Source organism: Mustela lutreola, chromosome 5 (genome assembly GCF_030435805.1).
Source record: "Mustela lutreola isolate mMusLut2 chromosome 5, mMusLut2.pri, whole genome shotgun sequence".
NCBI classification, from domain to species: Eukaryota; Metazoa; Chordata; class Mammalia; order Carnivora; family Mustelidae; genus Mustela; species Mustela lutreola.
In genome coordinates, this window is record NC_081294.1 from 32,764,669 (window position 1) to 32,787,977 (window position 23,309).

Sequence of the window (23,309 nt, forward strand, 5' to 3'; positions counted from 1 at the left end):
ATTTCCAAAATAAGTCAGGTAATTTTTTGTGCAAACACAACTCATTAATTTTACTCCATATATTGTATTACATTTGTGATTCTGTAATTATTTGCATGAAAATTGGTTTTAACCTTCCCTGTTATAATGTAAGTTTATTCCATAAAAGCGAATGTTTGTATTTTGTTCACCTCTGTGTCTATAGGATATAAAAGAATAACTGAAAAACAGGAATATTTCATATTCATTTAATACACAAATGTCTCTTATAAGAGTTCAATTATTTACTGGGATTTTGAATTTTAATTTAGGTTTGGGCATACAATTAACAGCTGTATGGCTAAACTGATGAATACAGGTGAAACACTGATTTACCCATTATTCTTTTCGGCAAACTTGCCTTCCTTTTAACTGTCTTCGTAAGAAGCCATTCATATTTGAAAACAGCTACAGGAAGGTAGCAGGTTCTATCACAGGCTTCCCAAGACAAGGCAACTTGTGATTATGGATTTGTGTTAGCTAATTGCATAGGTTGGCGCATCATTGAAGAATAGGACTTTGTCCTTTTGTTTAAGTGCTTCATTATATATTTGTTTATATTTTGTTGGACAGACACAGGTTGCAGTTAATTACTGAGAGCCACCACTAAGCAACTGTCAATAAAAATGCAGAGCAATCAAGTTAAATCAATAAAGATAGTAAAGATCAATTCCAGGAAGAGGTAACATAGTTAGATTTCATACTGGCTGGTCTGTTTCAGGCCCCTTGGAATGTGTTTTCATCTTAAATACATTTATGGTAACCATGTTGTTATTGCCAAGGTTTTTAGGACACTTGCAGGTAAGAGCACCTTTCCCTTTTCTTTTTTATACCTTCCATTTTAGTGCAAAGAACATGAGGTTGGGAGTCAGGGAGTCCTGGGCTGAAATCCTACCTACGAATTTTGCAATGTTTTGAACGCTATTAGCCTTTGAGAGGTCCTCAGCCTTTCATGGCTCAAGGTTGAAAAGATAATATGTATAAAATGCTTGGCAGATTACAGAGGCTGGGTAAATATTAATTTTCTCTTCCTACACATCATCCTTTGATTTTCTCTTTCTTTGTTTTCCTTACTCTAACTCTTTTGTCATAGTCTTCCTGGTGTGTGAGACTCTTGATGATTTTCTTTAAATTCTAGGGTATTGGCTGGCTAAAATATTAGCCTGCAGATTCTCCAAAATTCTGCAACTTAGGGAAATTTAAGCCTTCCTTCAGCATACTAATAACTAGGGAAAAATTCTATTTCTTTATTTTTACTGATGAAGTATCCATTTTCATTGACTGAAGAGTTTAGAATCTTTCTTCAGTATGCTACATGTCTATAGCTAACCAATTTCTAGTTGATATTGTAAGCTTAGATTAGCTGAGTTCATCTAGAATTTTATTGGGTTGGTATAATGCTATAACTATAGTAGATGGCAGAGAAAAGTTGGGTAAATCTAATGTAGCCTAATAAAAAAATTATGAGTGAGTTGGTCCCATACCAAGTGGCTCAGGGAAAATAGAGGAGTTGAGGGTTGTTTGCCTGGTCACTATGAAACCTCTCCTTATATTCTTCTACTTTGATTACTATTTGGCATTGATAGTTGAAGTAGGTGAGAAAGGAGTACATAACTTAGAATGAAAAAAACCTAGAATTCCCAAACAGAAAGGATGATAGATATTCTCTCCTCTCTTTTCTTACCTTCAACACCTACTCACCCATCCTTACTCTCAGCTGGTGAATTTCCTTTCAGTTTTACAGAATACAAGGTGGGAATCACAGGACTGAAGGTCCACAAGTTCCCACATTACATCTATTCACTGGCCAGCATCGCACCCTTATATTTTCTCTTATTTATTTATTTATTTGTTTGTTTGAGAGAGATTGAAAGAGAGAGTGTGAATGATCTAGGAATGGAGGAGAGCAGGGAGGGGCAGAGGTAGAGAGAATCTTAAGCAGGCTCCTCACCCAGCACAAAGCCTGAGACGGGGCTCTCTCTCAGGACCCTGAGATAATGACGTGAACCAGAATCAGGGGTCCAGCACTTAATTGACTGAGCTACCCAGGTGCCCCTGAACCCTTATATTCTGCCTTCTCTTTTGCTACTGCAGATGAGGTGTCTGCGTTCCTAGTAGGGACAGCCTCTTCAGTTGTCCATCAGATGCCATTCTCACATTCTCAGAGCTATTTCCCAGTAATACTCTTCTTCTGCATCATCAGTTTCCCCCCTGGTGGATTATCCTCATCATCTACTTATAAGCTCTTATCTTAACAATCTCATCTAAACATTTCCCCTCACTTTCATTCTAGTAATCACTCAATTCCTTTACTCTTCTTTACAGCAAAACCCTTCAGAGTACAGTCTTTTCTCACTACCTCTATTTCTCCTCTGCCATTCTCTCTTGAACCCATTTAAATCATGCTTTTATCTCTATTATTCCATTAAAAGTACTGTTGTCCACAAGTTCCAGTTGCTAAATCCAAAGGTCAACTATCAATGCTCATCATGGTTGTCCTTTAAGCAGTATTAGACACAATAAATCACTTATTAATTTTCCTTCATTTTATTCTCTTCTCTCTCTTTTTTTTTTTAAGATTTTATTTATTTGTTTGACAGATAGAGAGAGAGCATAAGTGGGCAGAGAGGCAGGCAGAGAGAGAGGGAGAAGCAGGCTTCCCGCTGAGCAGAGAGCTCAATGAGGGGCTCCATCCCAGGACCCTGAGATCATGACCTAAGCCAGAGGCAGAGGCTTAACCAACTGAGCCACCCAGGCGCTCCTCTCTTTTCTTTTTGAAGTGCTTTTTGTTTTGTTTGTTTGTTTGTTTTTTAGAAGACTTCCAGGATGCCACACTTTTCTGGTTTTCATTATCCTCATTGGCCACTCCTCAGTCTTCTTTGCTGATTTCTCTCTATCACCTTCATTTTAATGACTAATGTTGGAGTATCCCAGGGGCTCAGTATTTGCACACTTTCTTTTCTCTGGTTATACTCATTTCCATGGTAATCTCATTCAGTCTCATGGCTTTAAATCATAAGAACACTTTGATGCCTACCCCTCTGAAAACCGAACCATAAACCTTTAAAATCCAGACATATATATCCAACTGTTTTGTCGGCATCTGCACTCAGAGTTTAATGGGCTTATTAAATTTAGCATGTCCCAAACTGAATCTTGAGCTTTCTTCTCATACCTACTCTTTCCTTGTCTTCTTCCTTACAGCTTATATGAAATCAAGTTTCCTTGGAGTCTTTACTTCCTCTTTCCTTCTCACTTCATAAAGAAAGTCTTGATATATTTACCTTCAAAAATAACCAGAATTGGGTCGCCTGGGTGGCTCAGTGGGTTAAGCCGCTGCCTTTGGCTCAGGTCATGATCTCGGGGTCCTGGGATCAAGTCCCGCATCAGGCTCTCTGCTCAGCGGGGACCCTGCTTCCCTCTCTCTCTCTCTCTGCCTGCCTCTCCGTCTACTTGTGTTTTCTCTCTGTCAAATAAATAAATAAAATCTTTAAAAAAAAATAACCAGAATCCACCAGAATTCACCTCTGCTCCTACTGGCCCAAGCCACCATCAATCCTTTCAGAATTACTACAGAAGACTTTTAAGTGGTTTTCCAGGTCTACCGTTAACTCCCCTTACTCTCTTGTTAACACAGTGCCCATAGTGATCCTTTTCAGTCATAAGTCAGATTATGTCAAGAACTTTCTCCTTCCGTCAGAATCAGTTCCAAAGTTCTCCAGTGTCTGTAAGACCTTCCACGATTGGTCCTCAGTTACCTCTCTAACTTAGTTTCCTTTTATTCTTCCCTTTGCTCCATCTGGCCTTACCACATAGGCCTTCTTACTGTTCTTTAGGGTGCCAATCAGATGTCTGCATCAGGACTTTGCACTTCTTTTCCAGTTTGTGTCTTAGATTAGGATACCCAGAAACAGAAACATGGGGTTTACATGATATTTTTAAGGAGTCCCATGCCAGGAAAGAGAAAAAAGAAACAGGAAAGGAGGGAAACACAATACAAGGGCATATTGAGGAGGATTCCATTCAGTGCAATCAGGTGTTTGATTCAGTGACTGCACTTTTAACCTAATGTTCCTGGGAACATTAAGGGGTAAGAATTTATCCACAGGCTCCTCTTTTGCCTTGTTAAAGTTTATCCTCATGGGCATTAATTCCTCTGCAATTCCAACTTGTGCCAGTGTGGGTTTAAGTATCCGAGGGTCTGCAGCAGTATCAACAAGAAGCCCTGGGGCAGAAGGAAAGAAATTATATCCATCAAAGTCCATGCTAAATTGGAACAAGACACAGATGAGGCCAAGAGGACCTCAGGGAGGCATAAGAGATGTTTGATAGGCTGCCTGGAGTGTTCTTCTCCAGAGGCTGACAGCTCACTTTTCTTTTGTGCAAAGTTTTTTACTCGAATGCCACCTTCTTAGTAAGACTTTTCTTCAACTTCCCATTTAAAATTATAGTCACCTACATATTCCCAATACCCATTTCCTGCTTTATTTTTTTCCCCATATTACGTTCCAATGAACCATAAAAGAACTTATTTATTTTTGTTGTCAGTCTTCCTTACTAGACTAAGCTCTAGGACAGCTGTGATTTTTATCAGTTTTGTTCATTGTTCTATTACCAGACTAACAGTATGTATTCAACAAGTAGTGAATGAATTATTTATAAAAATTCTTGACTGGTACTATAAGCTTTCACAATATATTTGAATTAAATATATGGAACATTCTAATCAATGTGTAGGTCATATGCTTATTTTGTCAAATAATAAAATATTTTAAGCATTCAAAGATAAGGTGGAGTATTTCCTAAGTAGGTCCTAAAGCAAGTTAATGAAGGAGAAGTCACATTAATGTCCACTGATCTATAGGATGTCTGTTTGCAGAACTTCTTTGTTCTTCTAAGTTGCCTTTTAATAATTTTCTTTATTGATGTTTTCCATTAAATCTCTATGGAAATACCTGCAAGGATTGGTGATAAGCTCATTCTTTGCTGTACCCTCCCCTGGATGTTAACAGTGATTTCCTATGAGTCAGAGAGTGATAACAGAAAAGACCTATGAACACAAGTTTCTGAGTGAAATGGAATGTTGAAACAAAAAGGTGAAGTGGAAAAAATTGACCTAAGTTAGTTCCTATAAGCATACATAGTAAGTATCATAACTTATGATGCAATGTTATTAAAAATAATCATAATTGATCTGCTTTATCTGGTCTAATTCTACAAGAAACAATAATGTTCTTGGCCATTATAATCGAAGGGAAAAGAGCCAAACAGTCAGTAGCAATGGTACAACTATTTTATAATTTTTTTCTGAACATTAGTATTATTTTCTTCTGGGAACTATGTAGGGGCCTAATGAGTCATTGATCCAGATATGCCTGCATCTACATCCTGGTTCAACCATTCATTAGCTTTTGTAGGTTTGGGATAGTCATTAAACTTAAAGTCTTCTTTTCTTTAAGTAAAGAAAGTGGAGATGATTATCCTTAAACTCCAAGGTCAGTATCTGACAATTAAATAAGATAAGATAAAGAAAGTATGAGTACATAATAGATGTTGAACACAGGCTAGATCCTCCTATGTTAACAGCTATCAAGAAACAACAATGTTGTCATCAAGTATAAAAAAACACTTAATTAGATTTTTAATTAAAAATAATAATTTTATGCAATGATGATTTCAATTTTATTCATATTAAAGATAAAAAGGATTATAATTGGCCCAGCATTGAAGATCACTATGTTGATTGTCACAGACAGGACACTTCAGATACCTGAGCTCCAGTGTTATGGTGATCCCTTAGCACTTGTATAATTTAGAGAAACTCTCTCTTCCCCATAAAAGTTAGTTTGCAGTCTAGAATATCTCATAAAGCAACAAAGTCTGCTTAAAGTTAGCAGTTTAGAATGTTTCATTAAGCCATGGAGAGATAATTAAATTCAGTTTGCAAACTAAGGAAGCTGATGTCCAGATGTGCCAGTTACGAATTTATAGCTCCAAATCAACACTTCATTGCCCGTGTTATGAAAATATAGCTGGGTCCTTTAAATAGATTTCCTTTGTCAGCTGTCACAATGTTAAGTTTTAGGATAGAGCACGTGGGAGGGAAACTCTTATTGGTTCTTGGACCCAAGGCCAACATGGGTGTTGGCAGGACTTCCTACCTGACCTCAAGGACTTCTCAGACACCAAGAGGGTGTCTGAGAATTCATCTCAATTCAAATAAATTCTAACACTCTCTACCCAAAAATAGCATTAGGTTGCACAGGATAAAGGTTCAGTCCTCCACACTGTCCTTCACACTCCAGATGCCAGTAGCAATTTCGTATTTTTATCTGTACTTTTGTCTAGCTGGCTACAAATGAGGAGTTCCCAAACACCCTCCTTGGGTTCAATTAATTTGCTAGAGCAGCCCACAGAACTCAGAAAAACACTTTATTTACTAGATTACTAAGACATGGCATGGGGAAAGGCATGGGGAAAAGGCACAAGAGCTTCCATGCTCTCTCTAAGCCAGAAGCTTCATTACATAGGCACGAGTGATGAAATCATTGGCCACTCTGGTTCTTCTCTCCTCCTTGGAGGTCTGGAGGAAGGACTGAAAGTTCTAATCCCCTCATACCATGATGAGCTCCACTGGCAACCAGCCCCCATTCGTAGGTGGGGTCCCAAAGCCACCCTATTAACATAACAAAAGACACCTTTATCACTGTCAACACTTAGGAAATTTCAAGGTTTGGGGAGCTGTAGGCAGGGAATTGCAGATGAAAACCAAATATATTTATTTCTTATCAGTCATAATATCACAGGTGCTGAAGGAAGAGTTACTGCCTTCCTTGTCCCAGTTTGTACCTCTTGCCAGCCTCCTGCCAAATGATTGTTCTAGTGCTTCGTTCCTGCAGTGCATGATGCTCAGAAGCACCCATTAGCCAGCAGCTTCCCCCAGGGTTGGCTCTGCAACAGCAGCTCTGCTCCTGGGATGGAGCACACCTCTGTCCATGGTTTCCCCTGCACCCCCTTGAGCAACATCCAATGGGTTCTGAGGCATTACACCTCCCTCTGGATAGCTTTCTCCAGAAGGCATATTGCCATCAAGTTCCAGTGACAGAGCATCCCAGCAAATGCCCAAGAAGATACGGATCTCACTCTGGGAGGACCTCTTTTTGGGATGCTCTCAGACGTGGAGGCTGAGACTTCTTGTTTCTGCTATTTCTATATTCTTTAGAGTTCGAGTTCTCCTTATTTCATGCTAGCCAAGTCTCTATTACTTCTATCTCCTGTTATAGTTAATAGTTATTTATGTTAATCTTTCCCTGTTCAAATGACTATATGGTTTCTGTTTCCTTGTTTGATCCTCATGGGCACACCTAGTTTATTATTATCTATTTATTATTATCTATATGGAACCATGAGACAACAAACCTGCTCTATCTAGATGTAGTTCTTTAAACTTGTCAACAAAAGTCTATTATATGTCTTGAAGTGCAACCAAAATGGTAAATAAAGAAGGATAAAAGCATTATTAATCATGTAGTCATTCTATTTAGGAAGACATCTACAGTGACATGTAATGGGGGGAGTTTGTAGGAAAAAGACACATTATTTGAGCAGAGTATGCTAGAACATTATTTTTTAGAGTTACAAAGTAACAATGTGAGAATGTTGTTTTTGGTAACCAGGCCTTCCTATATTGTCAGTCTATAAGGAAAAAAAAAGTTCCAAATAGGTTTTACACACCAGTAATTTGAATTTTGACACTCTTCTGATTTACTGAACAACTAAACCACCCACTGAACTACAGGGGACTTTATCAAAATGAAGATGGATGATACATTGATATTATTTTTTAACACACTGTGGTTATTTCAGCCATTTCTTTAAGATATATATGAATTGGTTGCTGGTTGAAGAGTATCTACCCGAACCTCAGAATGCAATCTACTTTGGAAATAGGGTCTTTGCAGATGTGATTAGTTAAAATGATTTTGTACTGGATTAAAGTGGTCCCTAAGTCCAATGAGTGGTGTCCTTACAAGAAGAGGAGAGGACACAGACATAAGCATGGGGGACGAGGCAATGAGAATGTGGAGGCAGTGACTTCTTCATAAGTCAAGGAATGCCAAAGGTTTCCTACAACTCCTAGAAGTTAGGAGAGAAGCATAGGATGGTTTTTTCCCCCTCCTAAATCGTCTAGCAATAATCAGCCAAATGTGCCAACACCTTGATTTCAGACACAGTCTCCAGAACTATGAGAGAATAAATTTGTTGTTTTTATGCCACCCAGGTTGTTAATAGCAGTTCTGGGAAACTAATACACAGTGATTGGGCTAGGAATTGGGCATTCATTGGTGGCTGTTAGTCATCTTTTGGTATTTTCCACTGATAGTTTAAAAACTCATATATATATATATATATATATATATATATATATATATATATATATATTTTTTTTTTTTTTTTTGGAAGGCCTTTTTCCATTTGTGGGCATCATAAGAAATTGAGCTGCTGAAATAGCAGCCAAAATTTGGAAATGTGGCCTTGTTGATAATCTTAATAGATGGGGGCATCTAATAAGCTTTCAATTCAGCTGTTAATAAATAACTTTTGGGAGGAAATCCTGCAGAAAATGCTATGGAGCTCCTAAACATTGACACACACAACCCACACTCAACTTCATTCACTTCCTTAATTCAGAAGAGCTTTATCTCAGATATCAGGTAGATTTGGGTCAGCCCATAATTTCAATAGTGACCCCAAGGACAGAGAAGATGACTTCAGGATCTCCTGTGGTTAGTGTTGATTAGGGAGAAATGATTTGGTGCTACCAAGGCTATATTTTCTCCCATTATAAAACCATTAATTTCACTGTATTATCTTCTTCTGAAAACAGTCTTGCTCAGAATTGCCTATCAAGTCCCCCACAGCACAAATTCTAGCCTGCATCTTGTTTGGACTAAACAGCACACCTACTATCCTCTCATATATTCTACATCTTAGGGATTTTCCTTTCTCCTCTTTCTATATGAACCACTGGCTTTATTTTTATATTCTCATGGTGCTCTTGAATATTGTGCATTTTGAATGAAGACCTACTTTATTATATGAATGGCTTCGGGGATATAGAATTTTTAAGTTTTCAGTACTGACATCTCAATTGCTTCTGGAATGTGAATAATACTTTAAAACATACTATTTCCCAGATGATAAGAGCCCAACATTAAAGAGAAATTAATTAAAAATGACTCCACGGAAAGTCTATGTGAAAGTTTTCTCGAATATTTTTGCAACTTTTCAGTATGTCTGAAATAATTTAAAATAAGAAAGTAAAACAAACAAACAAACAAAAACCCACCCATAAAACAAAGAAGTTAAATATCTACTTAATACTAGTTTTTACTTTCCTTTCTCCCCTGGGACTCAGAACTGAGGTCAAGGCAGTCAAGGTCAACGTGAGGAGGAAGAAAGGCAGTGCCCCCATCCAGGGCCTGATCTCAGGGGTGATGGGAAATCCTTGGTGCACATTGGTATTGGTGCCTGATAGGAGCACCTTCTCACACCTTGTAGCAGAGTTTCGATTTCACTTGTAAGCTACCATCTCCCACCCACCCCATTCTCATTTGCACAGGCTTGATTGGGAGATTGACTTCAGCCCCAGCTCAGACAGCTCAGACTCAATTCTGTTCCTTGCTTGAAGTTATTGGGAAAGAGAAGAACTCATTGGTCATCTTGACTCAGAGCGGAAAACCCTACTTAAATATAGTCAATGCAGAGGAAAGTAAAGCTTAGAGATGGAGAAAATTCAAGAAAATTCAAGTCTCATGAGACTGTGTGAGATCCCATATCCAGTTACCCCAAAGTTGCTTATGTGTCAGTTTCCATTAGCCGCCCCCCCCCCTTTTGGCTTAACTTAATTTGAGTTGGATTTCTATCACTTACAAATTGAGAAGGTAAGAGTTTAGCTTGAACTGAGAAAGTAAAATCTGCCTGGCCACTCACCAGGCTGGAATAACAAGGAGAGATAGACCCAGCTCAGCAAGGACACACTATGGCTCTAATGTGTCCTAAAAACCCCCTTCTTGAGAGACTGTGGCTATTTGAAATTCTACCAGAAAGAACGGACATCCCACTCCTGCATGCAGGATCGACGTCACTCTGACACAAGAAAGCACCTCTACTCACAGCCCAGGAGTAGACCTTTGGAGAAGTGGGTTTCTCACACAGCTATCTTCTTTGTAGGGCCAAAGGCAATAGAACACTGGGTCTACTCTGTAGTCCAGACTCTTTCTACAGCTTGACTTGCTTCAAATGTATTAAAATAGTGTGTTGAAATTCCGTCTAATCTCCGCCCTTTCGCAGAACTCTATAAGGCTGTTTTCCTTTGTTTGGTGAGATGACCTATGTTTAATCTTCTGTGTGGCCTCTCTCATATTGACGGGCAAATAAATCTGATTTATTAATCTGACTAAACACATAAAATCGATTTGTGACACCTGTAACAAGTAGTTACTGATGGTTTTAGGTTGGCTAGGTTTAGGAAACAAAAGGGTTTTAATTATGATAGCCTCACCCCCCACCCCAGGAGTAATTCTTCTACCCAAATTGGTTTTAAAATTAAAGATCCAGTCATATATTCCTCTCCAAAGCCAATCTCATGGGAAAGTCAAGATTTCAAAACAGTTGTTTTAAAGTTGAGCTCCGTAATAGTTCCTCAAAGAGGGATGCCTGCAGCAGTAACCTCAGCATTTTTGGGAGCTGTTTGAAAGGCAGAATCTGGTGGCTCACCCCTGACTTGCTGAATCTGTCTTTTATTAAGATTCTGGTGATTGTACGCACCATAAAGTTTGAGAAGTACAACTCCACGGAGTCCTGGGTGTTTTCATAGGGCTTCCTAAAAAAACTCACAGGTGGGGAAGGAGGACCTAAAGCTATTGGCCTTTCCATTAGGAAAGCCATCCTATAATATATTATTTTATGAGTTGTTTCTGTAACTGCTTCTGTAATGTGCAAAACATTTGAAAACCACTCTTTTAAGCCCCATTAATACTTCATTGTGAATGAGCCCCTCAGAATGTGAGGGAACACATTTTGTTTGCAGTGGGTAAAGGAGGGAAGAGCCCTAGGAAAGAGAAGCTGTGAACCTGAACACTAATAAATTTCCCTACCCAATTGTGTCATTTGTATGGAGATGGCTGCTGGCAGGAGCTGCTGGTCCTTTTAGGATGCATGTATCTAGGATCCTAGAATGGGTCTAAATAACAGAATCAAGAGGGTGAGTCTATCAGAGGACTGTTTGCATAAGAACAAGAAATCTCCTCGGATAATTTCTTAGGAGAAGGAGAAGCCATGAAGATATATTTGATCAGGAAGAAAGCATGGTCCTGAGAGGGGAATAATGACTTTGAGACTAGCCTGTGGCTTTGAGAAGTGGCTGTCCCTGGATTTAATTTCTGTCCCAAGCCCATAGACAATGGGGTGAGGTGCTGGGAAAGAAAGAGAGAGAGAGAGAGAGAGAGAGAGAACTGATTTTGGCTAACGATCAGGATGCTAGAGTCCCTCTATTAGAATGTAACATAAAGGGAAGGGAAGCATTGCACATCCACCTATGTTTGGCCATGATTGCTCACCCCTTTGGCACCTTTGCCTTTGCAGCGATGCCTAGTTGGGGATAAGCAGTGCCTTCTGGGAAGATTTTTGGGTCTGGTAGATAAGAAGCCAAGATTGCAGGCTGAAGTGAGCATCAAGATGAGGAAGCAACAACAGCCAGGAGCCAGAAAATGTGGAGTTTTTGTTGTTGTTGTTTTTTTAAGATTTTATCTATTTATTTGACAGAGAGAGAGAGATCACAAGCAGGCAGAGAGGCAGGCAGAGAGGGGGAAGCAGGCTCCCTGCTGAGCAGAGAACCCGATGGGGGGCTTGACCCCATGACTCCAGGATCATGACCTGAGCCACCCAGGTTTCCCAAATGTGGAGTTTTTTCTTAAGCACACAGGAAACATCTTCCAGGAACCCAAGTGAGTGTGAGGAAGGGAGTAATCCTCCAAAAGGGTGTATGAGCAGAGGTCTTGTGTAGAAGCAGGAGCCTTTGGAATTTTAATGTACCTACAAGCAGAGGAAGCATGGAAAATTCTGCAAGAGAAAGATTTTGTCAAAATTCAAAATGTAAAAACAAAATCTAGTCCCTTGCTTGCCCTTCCTCAACTGTTTTTAAATAGATGCATCATAAGCCAGTTTCCCTGGGTGGATATTCTTTGCTACAACTGAGTTGACTTTATGGCTAAGAGATGGGGTCTTCCTGCACTTGGAATGGACACCATGCAGTGTATTTTCCCCTAAATTCCTCCAATGTTGTTAGCAGTTCTCCAAGGAATGCAGGAGGTGGAGGATACTGCCTTGTCCTTTTTTGAACCCTCCTCACCACCAAACAGTGCTCAGCATGTGTGTGGCCCTTCTCAAGCAGTCGTCTACCATTTGACTGGGTCACATCTACTCACAATTCAATTCCATTGTTTCCAAACATGTTTTAATAACTGCCATGCCATGGGAATGCAGAAATAGCTAAGATGTGCCTCTTCCTGTCAATGTTTTAGTCAAAGATTCATCATCTTATAGTCCAATGAGAAAAGGATTATTGGTTGTATACCAATATTTTCTGCCTTTTCCTCATGCCAAAATAAAAACTAGTCTGCAGACACACTTGTCCCTCATAATGAAAGAGCAAAGCTTGGGGCACCTGGGTGGCTCAGTGGGTTAAGCCTCTGCCTTTCTCTCAGGTCAAGATCTCAGGGTCCTGGGTTTGAGCCCCGCATGGGGCTCTCTGCTCAGCAGGGAGCCTGCTTCTCTCTCTCTCTGCCTGCCTCTCTGCCTACTTGCGATCTTGCTCTCTGTCAAATAAATAAATAAATAAATAAGAGCAAAATTTAATTATAGCTGAGCACTCGTGTTGAAGCAGAAGATTTTCTCTCAATTATTTCTCAGTAAAACCCCAGGAGGTCAGTTTACACATTTCTCTGAGGTAAAAAGTGTAAGGGGAGAATAAAGACTCTGACAAGGAGTTCTTCAGGAATGGTCAGCATTGGTGTTCTTCACCCCCCTCCTCTGCCTGTCACTTAGGGCACTAAATTCCACTTTCTAGAATTCAATGTGGTTTTAATGTAGTTCACCTTTACTTACTAGCTAGCTCCAGATGGTTCCAGGAATACTTATATCCGCTAAACTGAAGGATGAATATAGTGGAAGGTTTCCTAGTTACACTGAGGTTTGCTTCTTGAACTTGATTCCAGTGCAGCCTTTATTATTTATTATGGCTTCTGACTAAGAATTATGAGAAAGCACACACCAAGAGAGCCAATGCTGAAACCACCCATCATAGTATTGGGAAGCCACCGTCTTATTTTCTACTTTTAAAGAAGTATTTCTTCCAGTTTCAGATGTTTTCACTCTTTTGATCTAGAAAACATTACCATTTTTACCCCGTGGGAGAGACACTTCTTTATGGGATCTGCTTTCCTTTATGAAGTCAGCCCCTCCTAGAACAAGTTCCATCTGAAGTTCTGGAGGTGAGGAGAGGAGAGGAGGGAAAAGAGATGGAGCCTTTGCTTTTGCTGTTTTAGAGCCACAGAGAGAATGGGGCAGCCATGCTTGTACAAAGTGCTTCTGTTCATGAGGACAGGGAATGAGGGAATGTGGCCGGGAGAGAGGGGGATCCACTCTTCATTAACACATGGCCCTGACCAATCCATTTCCAATTATATACTTACTGCAGAAGTTGTCATTTTCTTTTTAGGTTTTCAGGAACAACTCTGTTCAAACAGCTTTCCTATCTTTAATATCACTTTGAAAAGTTCATTGAGAATAAATGTATGTTTATTGTTTATTTGTTAAAGGGACACAATGATGCCAATGGTTTGCTCCATTGAGAAACTACCAAAGGTGTGTTTCATCCATTTTCCTAAGGAATATTTTAAAGACATGTTGTAGTGCTTAGAGGGGGGCCTACCATACAGCAGGTATTTGACAAATGTTTGTTGAATAACTGACTGAATGAATAATGGCTCTGATAAACTATAGCAATGTTATGCTAAGGACAAATATGGTTATGTGGAGTATTATTTGCGGATATACGCTGTTTCACAAATGTAGAAATCTTTACAGCTTTATAAATAGAAATCCTCTAATGTCATGAACCACCAATATATATAACAAGCAGAACTTCTGGGGAGACTTGTGTCCAAATTCAAACCCCAAAATAATCTTGGACCACGTGTGTGTGTGTGTGTGTGTGTGTGTGTGTGTGTGTTTTGTTTTGCTGGATTGTCTTTAGAATACTATCACAATGTTTACATTTGCTTGAAGGATGATTTAACCCCAGAACAGAGGGTTTATTTGGTGAAATACAAAGGCAATTTCCTTTTCGAAATAGTGTTTCATGCATCGGGCATAATGAATGTTCAGCAAAAGTAGATTTCCTTCACCCTAGACTTTTAACCTAAGATGGCATTTTATAATAATAACACCAAACTAATGTAATATGGCTATATTGATATGGTCTTCTTTGTGGTAATATCAGAAGCTAAGATCATCAGACTTTGAACATAACTAACTTTGATGTAATGGAAGTATTCATGGTGTTGCTTTATTGGTGGAGAATATATGCTTTCACAGATGAAATCCTTATATGATGATTCATATTTTTAAAAAATAATTATATTTTCTCATGCTCTGAGTCATGTTCTATTTAAGAGATCTACTTTTGGACTTATAATGAAGCAATGATGAATATGAAATAAAAAAATAAAGATAACTGGTACCAGGACTTTATTAGGCATTTCACTGGATACAAAGAAACTTTTTTTTTAACATTAAGAACAACAATCTTATCCAAAAATTTCACATTTGCTAAACAGAACAGTGGTAGGCATGTATTTTCTTTACACCACATTTATTAAAGTATCAATGACCAGATCCTAAAAAGAGAAGGCACAGATCTGTCTCCCTCTGGTGATTTTCTGGTATCTAGTGAAAGAAATGTCACCAGCTCTGCAAACTCCCATCCTTTAGAAATGAAGCAAATCAATACGAAGGTGTGCAAGCAGGGACCATGAGATGAAAATGTTATATTAGGGAATTTGGAGATTTTCTTGTCACTTACAGGAATTTCAGGAGAGGAGGTAGGTTCCAAAAGTGTTCCAAAACTCCATCCACATTCTGACCAGGTCAAGGATTCACTGTTGGAGACAACAGTTTTTTGAAAACTCTATTTTAGGGATTCTAACATAATTCTATTCTCTGCAGACTGTTCTAGAAACTGGACTTAGATCTCATTGTTCTTACCCTGGGTGTTTTGAGTTTTCAGTTCCTTAAAAAAAAAAAAATGCTGGTTGTTATAATTTGCTTTGGCAAATCTCCCTGGCAGGTACTGGTTCATTGTCAGCAACCATATCCTATTCCCTGCCCAGCTCCAACTCCGTCTCCTAAGGAGACACTGATGAGGCTGCATTTATATCCCAGACTCTTTTCCTCTCCTTTTTCAGTAATCAAAAGAAGCTTTTTTTTTTCTAGTCAAATTTTCTATAATTCCATAGATGATCAGTTCTAAACTGATAAAAGTAATTTATGCTAGGAGGTTAATAAGGGGAGAAATGGATTAATTTGTTACCTCTCCAAATGAAGAAGAAATTGAATTTTAAAAGAGGTCCTCATATTGACTTGGAAGGTGCTATCAGTTTCCAGGGACATATTTAATGTGTAGTGTGTTGTGGGGTGTCCCAGTTGCTGGGGAGTGTTGCTTAAGGGATTAATGGGGGTGACTCTAGATCTTGCAACAAGATGGTAAAGGGAAATTTTGAATGTGGTAGCATTAATATTATAGAGGCACTTGCTTGCTCAATTATGCTGTCTCTATTTGAATTGGTCATGGAACTTACTATGGACCAACATTTTCCTTCATGAAGGGTATTAGGATATAGATTTCCATGAGATACATTAATGTAAGGGTTTAGAAGGAGGTAGGATCTCACCCTTTGTAGGTAGCCCAACTGAAAAGAGAGAGGCAAGATGGATAGGATTGTCAGGGAAAAAAAATACAGGACACATCCAGTTAAATGTGAACTTTAGATAGACAATGAAAAAGTTTTTAGTATGTCTCATGGAATGTTTTGGAAATTCTTATACTAAAATATATTGTTTAACTGAAATTTGAGTTTCACTGGGTGCTCTAGTGTTTTATCTAGAAAGCCTAAATATGGAATAGAAATAACTGAGGATAGAAAAAGAAGAGAAAATAAGATTGATTAATATTCCACACCCAGAGCCCAGGCTCAAGAAAGATGACAACATTTTTGCTTTGAGCATGACAACTCATGCAGGTCCTTGAATTAGTCATGCATTTTCTATTGCTAGACTACATGTAGGCAGATAGCAAAGGTTTAAAAGGATATCGTATGCCTGTGTTTTGAGAAGGGAACCATGTTGGAACCACCTAATGTTGATGGGTCTTAGTGACTCTCACAGAGCCTAGGCAGTTCATCTTAAGTGAGAAGATCCAATCTTTAAAAAAATGAATGGTTTGAAGAAACCATTTTCCATGGAAAATTTATCCTAAAAAGAAGAGTGGTTCCATGTTTGGAAGAATAGCTTTTGAAGTGCACTGGTTCTGTTGCTGATGGAAAGAAACATGAATCTATGTTTCTGCACGATAATGAAGTTCATAAATGATTGACATTGGAAACTTTGGAGAGGTTTCAGGTGTTCCAGAAGCTTAACTGTTTGCTTGGGGGAATTCAGATAATTTCTAAAGCACAGTCCTCATATGTTTTTTTTTTTTTTTAAAAAAGGACATTTTAAACAAAAACATAATTTTTCTTTAAGAATTTTAATCCCAAATTACAACAACAAAAAATGGCAATGAATTAAGGCTGGTCATAACGTGCCCTTTTTCTTTAGGATAAGTTTGATTTTTTATAAGATACGATATATTAACACACAAACCACATACAAGCACATACTTTTGACTCATACAAATATACATTTAGAACTAATACCTATGAAATAGTATCACAAATGAAATAAAAACCGCACAATTTTCAACAGACTCAATCAATACATTTTACAAATTCTACAGAACATTTTATTGATGTCAGGAAAACAAACAATTTAGAGCATTATTTAAAACTGTATGTAACACAGGAGCCGCCAAGAAGTTATGGCAAATATAGCATTTACACCAGTGTGTCACTGAAATCTAGTTGAAAAGACTAAAGTGCTGTAAAATCAGATACTTTTAAAAACCTTGCTTAGCATATCCTGAGGGACACCTTGCATTATTTTCTGTTAGCAATTCAAAACTCAAGGACTCTACCCATGGAGCTCTCATTTGGATGAGTCACCAAAGGTCAGGAGACTGTGTCATTGGATCTGTAAAATTATAGAACTGGAAACTCATAAGAACATGCATTTCCTGAGACTTCCAACTTCCCAGTCTGGACTGATAACCCGAACAGGTAACTGGCTAAAACATGTCAGGACCTCAAAGAACTAAAAGCAGCTTTAAGTAAAGATGAGTGTTTGTTTGTAATTTATATTCAAGTCCATCTTCAATTCTCCATCTTGAAGTACAATTGACAATGTATTTAGACTATTACTGTGAGGCATTTCTTATTTATGACGGTCTCATTTTTCACTGGTTTTCTAGTGATTTCCTTCTCCTTTTAAATATTTAAATATCTGAATTATGTTTATGTCCATTAATGTAGTGAATATCGATTTTGAGAGTTAAAATGGCAAGAGAATCAAGTTGAGTGATTAGAGAATGCAGTTTTAACTTGAATAATGTGTGTGTGAGATGTGCATCTCGTGTGTGTGTGTGTCTGCATGTGTGTACACATATAGGCACATACATGCCAAACACTTCATGCTCTAGTACATTCACTGTTAGGTGGCGCTCCACGAAAAGTGAGTTTTCCCAGTATGGCTGAAAGTGAATATTGAGGTCATCATATAGAATATCCTAAGGCTTTTAAAAGATGCCTCCTCATTCTCTGCACTCATATGATTGTGTAGTAATAAGGGAGACATACATGATAATGGCAGGAGTGTTCACCATTTTGGTCCTTCAAAATTACAGACAAGAAAGCAAGCCAAAAAAAAAAAAAATGATATTCTTTGCATATTTTCCCTCATCCCACTCGCTCCTTTGATTTCCTGTTGCAGATTGGGTAAAAGTTCGATTTTGTTTCTGTTTTTTGCCTTGCAGGACTTGTGACAAAAGTCTCAAGAAAAAGCAAAAAAAAAAAAAAAAAATGCACCAAGATGTATCTCCTACTATCTATCTTGGGGTCTATTTGTAGCCCTTGTGCTCCTAGCTCTGTAGAAAGACAATGCCCTGCTGAGACAAAGGAGCATAGGCTGAGGGTAAGCGCTGATTACATAATACTAGTCCTCACCCCCACTTTTTATTTAAGGCCCACAGCCTGCTCCTTAAGTGTGCTCCAAGGCAGGGCCAATGGACAGGAGACAGCCAAAGCAGCCTTCTCTCCATTCCGCTTTCCAAGGACTCCCTCCTGGTGACTCTCCCTCTAGCTGGAGGACTCATAATTCACTTCTACCTGTTCCCTTCTTTAGAAATTAAGGCAAGTCCATTTACTCTGGGTGCCTGCTACATAGGGACTGTATGTCCACGTGGAAACCATAGCATTGACTTGAAAGTACCTTTTGTCAAACAAGGTTTCTGTGTGCATATCATTAAGAGCAGTAAAAAGCTTTCTCCAGTTAAAAACTGCACAGTTCGTCTAAAGCTTCAGCATGTTTGTTTTTTCCAGCACCCAAATGACAAATATGACAAAGCTAACTCTAAGCAAACATTGTAAGAAAGCATCTAAGTTCAAGAAAATACAACATAGTTACCTCTATATTTTATTCATTCTTCATTAATAGGTTGAGAAATTTTTTTTTCTGTTATATACATAAGTTAAATCCTTGTGTCATTGCAAGTGTGCTTGGCTAAAGAGCCTCCTGAGGGATGAAAAATGAATTGTCAGAGAGAAAATCTGCTCACAAAGCAAATTTACAGGATGAACATTTCACGAATCCATAGTCCTTTAAAGATGATTCATATTCAATTGCACATTAAGAGCAGGTGAACAGCTAAAAAGACAATAAATGCAGGAGGAGGGAAGGTGGGAAGAAAACTGTATTTGTGAATAATTAAGTCCCAAGCTAGGATAGCTCTACAAAAATATTTGAATATGGTCAGCCGCTCTCCTTTCACAGGTCTTATCACTCTTTTCATACCTTGTTAAGGGTTTCAGTCTCAAAATTATTTAATATTATCCATGTCTTTGCTTAAACAGCACTGTGGCTGTGTCTGCCCATGTCTCTGTGTGTGTGTGTGTGTGTGTGTGTGTGTGTGTGCTTTTGTAGCTGTCCACTGGCAGGAGTGGGTGGACACTGCGTACTGTGGGAAGCGAGACATAGACCCACAACTGGAATGTGGAACTGTTCCGTGTATGCGCATACTATGCTGAGGTCTACTGAGGTCTACTGAGCGGACCTACACACTCTGTAGAAGTACTCTCTTCAGTGTGATCAGTTTCTCTTACTACCCTGCAGCTGCTAATAAGCACTATTTTTAGACAAAGCGTATTTACAATCTCATAACCAGCTCTTGATTATTCATAATCTGGACATAATCAAACTCCTTGTCTAGGTCTAAGAGATTAAACCGTATGTCCTGGGTTTAAATTAATTAAAAACTGCGGGCATGCTTTTATTTCGCCATAGCCCTACTTCGCATGGACCGCATTTTCCCAGGGAACTACTGAGGTGCAATTATTTATAAACATGAAGATAAAATAATTCATAATTATAAGAATTTCAGCAATTTATAGATTTTGGGAAGTGCCTTACAATATTCCTGGAGGCACATAGCCGAGGGTTATTGTGCTCTTTTAAAGTTATCTTAGAGCTGTCAGATATCACAAAGACACCGTGAGGAAGCGAGGCTCAAAGTCCTGTTATCATTTTCCTTCTCTGTAGACCAAGACTATCCAATGTTGGGACACGGGAAGGTTCTGTAAAACTTTTGCTTCTCCCCCAGTCTCAATCCTGGGGTAGGAGAGAACCCAGAAATGATGCATCAGTGTTAATTTTCAGTGCAGCTGCCCAGATCATGTGTATTTAAAAATCTCCTAAAGACATTTCAAGAATCTTTCAGAATTTAGGGACATAGTTTCAAAAATTACTCTACTTCTTCCTTCCATCTTTCCTCTTTCCTCAACTTCAAGTAAAAATCTGAATCAAAACTTCTCAAAATATGTTCCTCAAAATCTGGGATTTAGAATTACATGTTTGGAGATCCCAATTTCGTAGGAAAGCGTGCACAATCTTTCATTTATTTCTTCTTCCTTTTCTACCTTTTTTTTTTATCAAGAGAATTGTTAGAGGAGATTTTTGTAAGAGTTCTTTTCAGAGTTTCCTGATCTTAACATATTTATCATAATTTTTCATTTATTGAGCATTTGCAGGGCGATATTATTTAAAGGATTCCTGAATTAAAATGGCATCCTTCTCCCCCCTCCATCTTTCATTACAGAGTTGGCACTAATTGTTCTTTCAAAAAATTTTTACACTATATTTATAGCTGCCTTAAATAGAAATACTGTGAAACACTGTTATTTTCATATAACACAAAAATTACTGATTATGTCCTCCAATATTACTGATGCAGGGAAACTGACTTGATGCATATTTTCTATGGCCAAAAGTTAGCAATGATTGACTAACTGCAGATGACTACAGGATATTATATTATACCTAGTTTCACAAAAACAAATTTCAGTACAACAATGTAATACATATTACGTTGGGCAATCAATTGTTTTGAGTCCCATACAGCATCTGATTAAAAAGAGCGAGCGAGAGAGGGAGTGAAAAGGTTCAGTAAGAGGAATCAGTGTAGGAGTCCTAGGCTGAAATCAGAAATGCAATCAAGTAAACACTCATGAGTTATACGTTGCAAAGACTAATTCTGAAAAGCAAAATTCACAGGTCTTTTTTTATCCCTTACACTAGAAGCAGATTTTGCTCATCAAATGGGAAATGAAATATTTATAGTAATGCAGTATGATAATAATCACTGAAGAAATGGTTTCCCCCTTTTCCCACCCACTACCAGCCTAATCCCCTCAGAGACCCAGTGGAATAGGAAGATCAGAGTGTTTATAGATAATATGCCTAATACAATGAGTCTTCTCTATCTTACTCGTGGATACTCCAAACCGTACTATCAAGTGTTGGCTTCTCCCTCATCAAAGACATAGTTGAGCTTTATGACGGTGCTGATGAAGTCACCAAGTTCTACAAAATCAGCAGTGACAATATTGATGCCACTCTCTCCTGGCTTCTGAGTGCGGACCCACTGCATCATGGCAGGAAGAGCTCTGAGAAAGGAAAGAAAAAGAGAAGTCACAGAAGGTAAGATACTACTTTTCAAGCTTAAGATACCCAGGCTTTCCTTTGGTTTCAAACACATCAAAATAATTGCCCCAATTCTAGACACAGAATAGGAGAAAAAAGCCAAATGGACAATGGTAAATATTTAACCTCTGAAGGTGAAGGGACTCTGCAGGAGAAACATTCACCATAGTGGCCCATATTGGACTTTTCATCTTTGGAGATCTCAGATGTGTGAGAGTTTACAGTCCAGCTTTTCCACAAAGAAAATGACACTCTTGCATTCACATTCTAGTTTGGCATGCTGTGACTGACAACCCTGCAAAGCTTTGGGGTGGTAAGATCAGAGACGAATACATGTAATTAACCAACATTTATTACAAGCTGGCTATTTTCAGGAATTAAGCTAGGTACTGTAAATAGACAAAACAGCAAAACCCCCTGCAGCCAAAGAGTGCATGATTTGGTGGTGGGCAAGTGGATAAAGAAAAAAATTTTAACATAATACAATCAGGACAGAGAAGGACAAATAGTAAGTAATAATCATAAATAAATGGTATCATTTTCTAAGAGGGAATAAGTGTTATAAAAATGAGGACAAAACGGGTTAGGAGTGTGCAGGTAGAGAGAGGTGGTATAGATTACAACTGAAAATGGGGTGAGTTAGTAGGCTTCATTGATAAGGGGACATTTGCTCAAAAGTTAAAGGAGACGAGGGAGTGAGTCATGTGAATATCTAGGGAAAGCATTTCAGTTACCACCATGGCCCTTAGGGGGTAGCATGCCTACTTGGAAAAAGGAAGGGGAGAGTAGTAAAAGGTGAACCAAGAGGGCAGATCCTGCAGGTGGCTTATGTTGCACTGTAGACCATTTTAAGGGCTTTGAGGGTTACTCTGAGTGAAACAGGGAGGCTTTGGAAGATCTTGTGGGAAAGAGTAGTACAAGCTGATCTTCATAATAAAAGAGGACTCATTACAGGGGAGCCTATGTGGCTCAGTCGGTTAACCATCCAACTCTTGGTTTCAGCTCAAGTCATGATCTCGGGGTTGTGAGATCGAGCTCTGTGTTGGACTCTGAACTGAGTGTTAAGCCTTCTTGAGATTCTCTGTCTCCCTCTCCCTTTGCCCCTCCTGTGTGTGCTCACTCTTTCTCTCTAAGATAAATAAATAAATCTTAAAAAAAAAAAATGACTCATGACCATGAAAGCATAAGGGAGAGTCACTGAGTTTGGCCTGAGCTGTGAGGGAAAACTTTCCAGAAGCCTGCTCGTGAAGGTTAAAGACCAGGAAGAGTAGCCAAGTCAAGGTGCGAAGGGGTGATGGACGATGAGGCAGTGCATTTTATGTGTAGGAAATGCCATTTCTTCACTATTGACAGTATGGTGCGTGCCCATGAGCAGGGCCTGTGGTTAGGGAGGCACAGGTGATGTTATTACCACTGTGCAGTGTCCTCTGAAGCACACGGAAGTGACATCTACTCTGACTCCAAGTGTCAGGAAGGGAGGTTTTACATGGGAAATGGATAAACAAGCAGCCCTGAGAGCTGACAGTGAGATAACAAAGTGTGAGGAAATTGATGTAGACTCTGAAGGGTTGGGTAAGATGGGGAAGAAAGAAGAGAGCGGAGAATGGAGAGAGAATGAGGTGGTGGGTAGGAATCTCAGAGTAGGTCTGTCATAACATTTAAGGAAGTCTTAAGTTGGAGAGATAAGAGATAAGAACCAGAGGAAAGAGGGCTTTCAAAGTGTAGAACCGTCAGCAGTTAACTAGGGAAATCCTATGGTTAGATTCATGGCTTGGAGAGAGTGGCTTGGCTTCAGGGTGAGCCGATGAATGGGACAGAACTGT

At 38.8% G+C, this 23,309-nt stretch overlaps 1 protein-coding gene across 1 annotated transcript in view; it reads right to left on the reverse strand.

The window, feature by feature from the left end:
- Positions 1-14,798: 14,798 nt before the first annotated feature.
- Positions 14,799-23,309, reverse strand: part of PLCXD3 (phosphatidylinositol specific phospholipase C X domain containing 3) — a 185,982-nt gene continuing 177,471 nt past the window's right edge. The window contains exon 3 of the mRNA XM_059173886.1: positions 14,799-21,449. Coding sequence (XP_059029869.1) covers positions 21,296-21,449 — 154 coding nt within the window. The 3' untranslated portion in view covers positions 14,799-21,295. The remainder of the gene's footprint in view (positions 21,450-23,309) is intronic.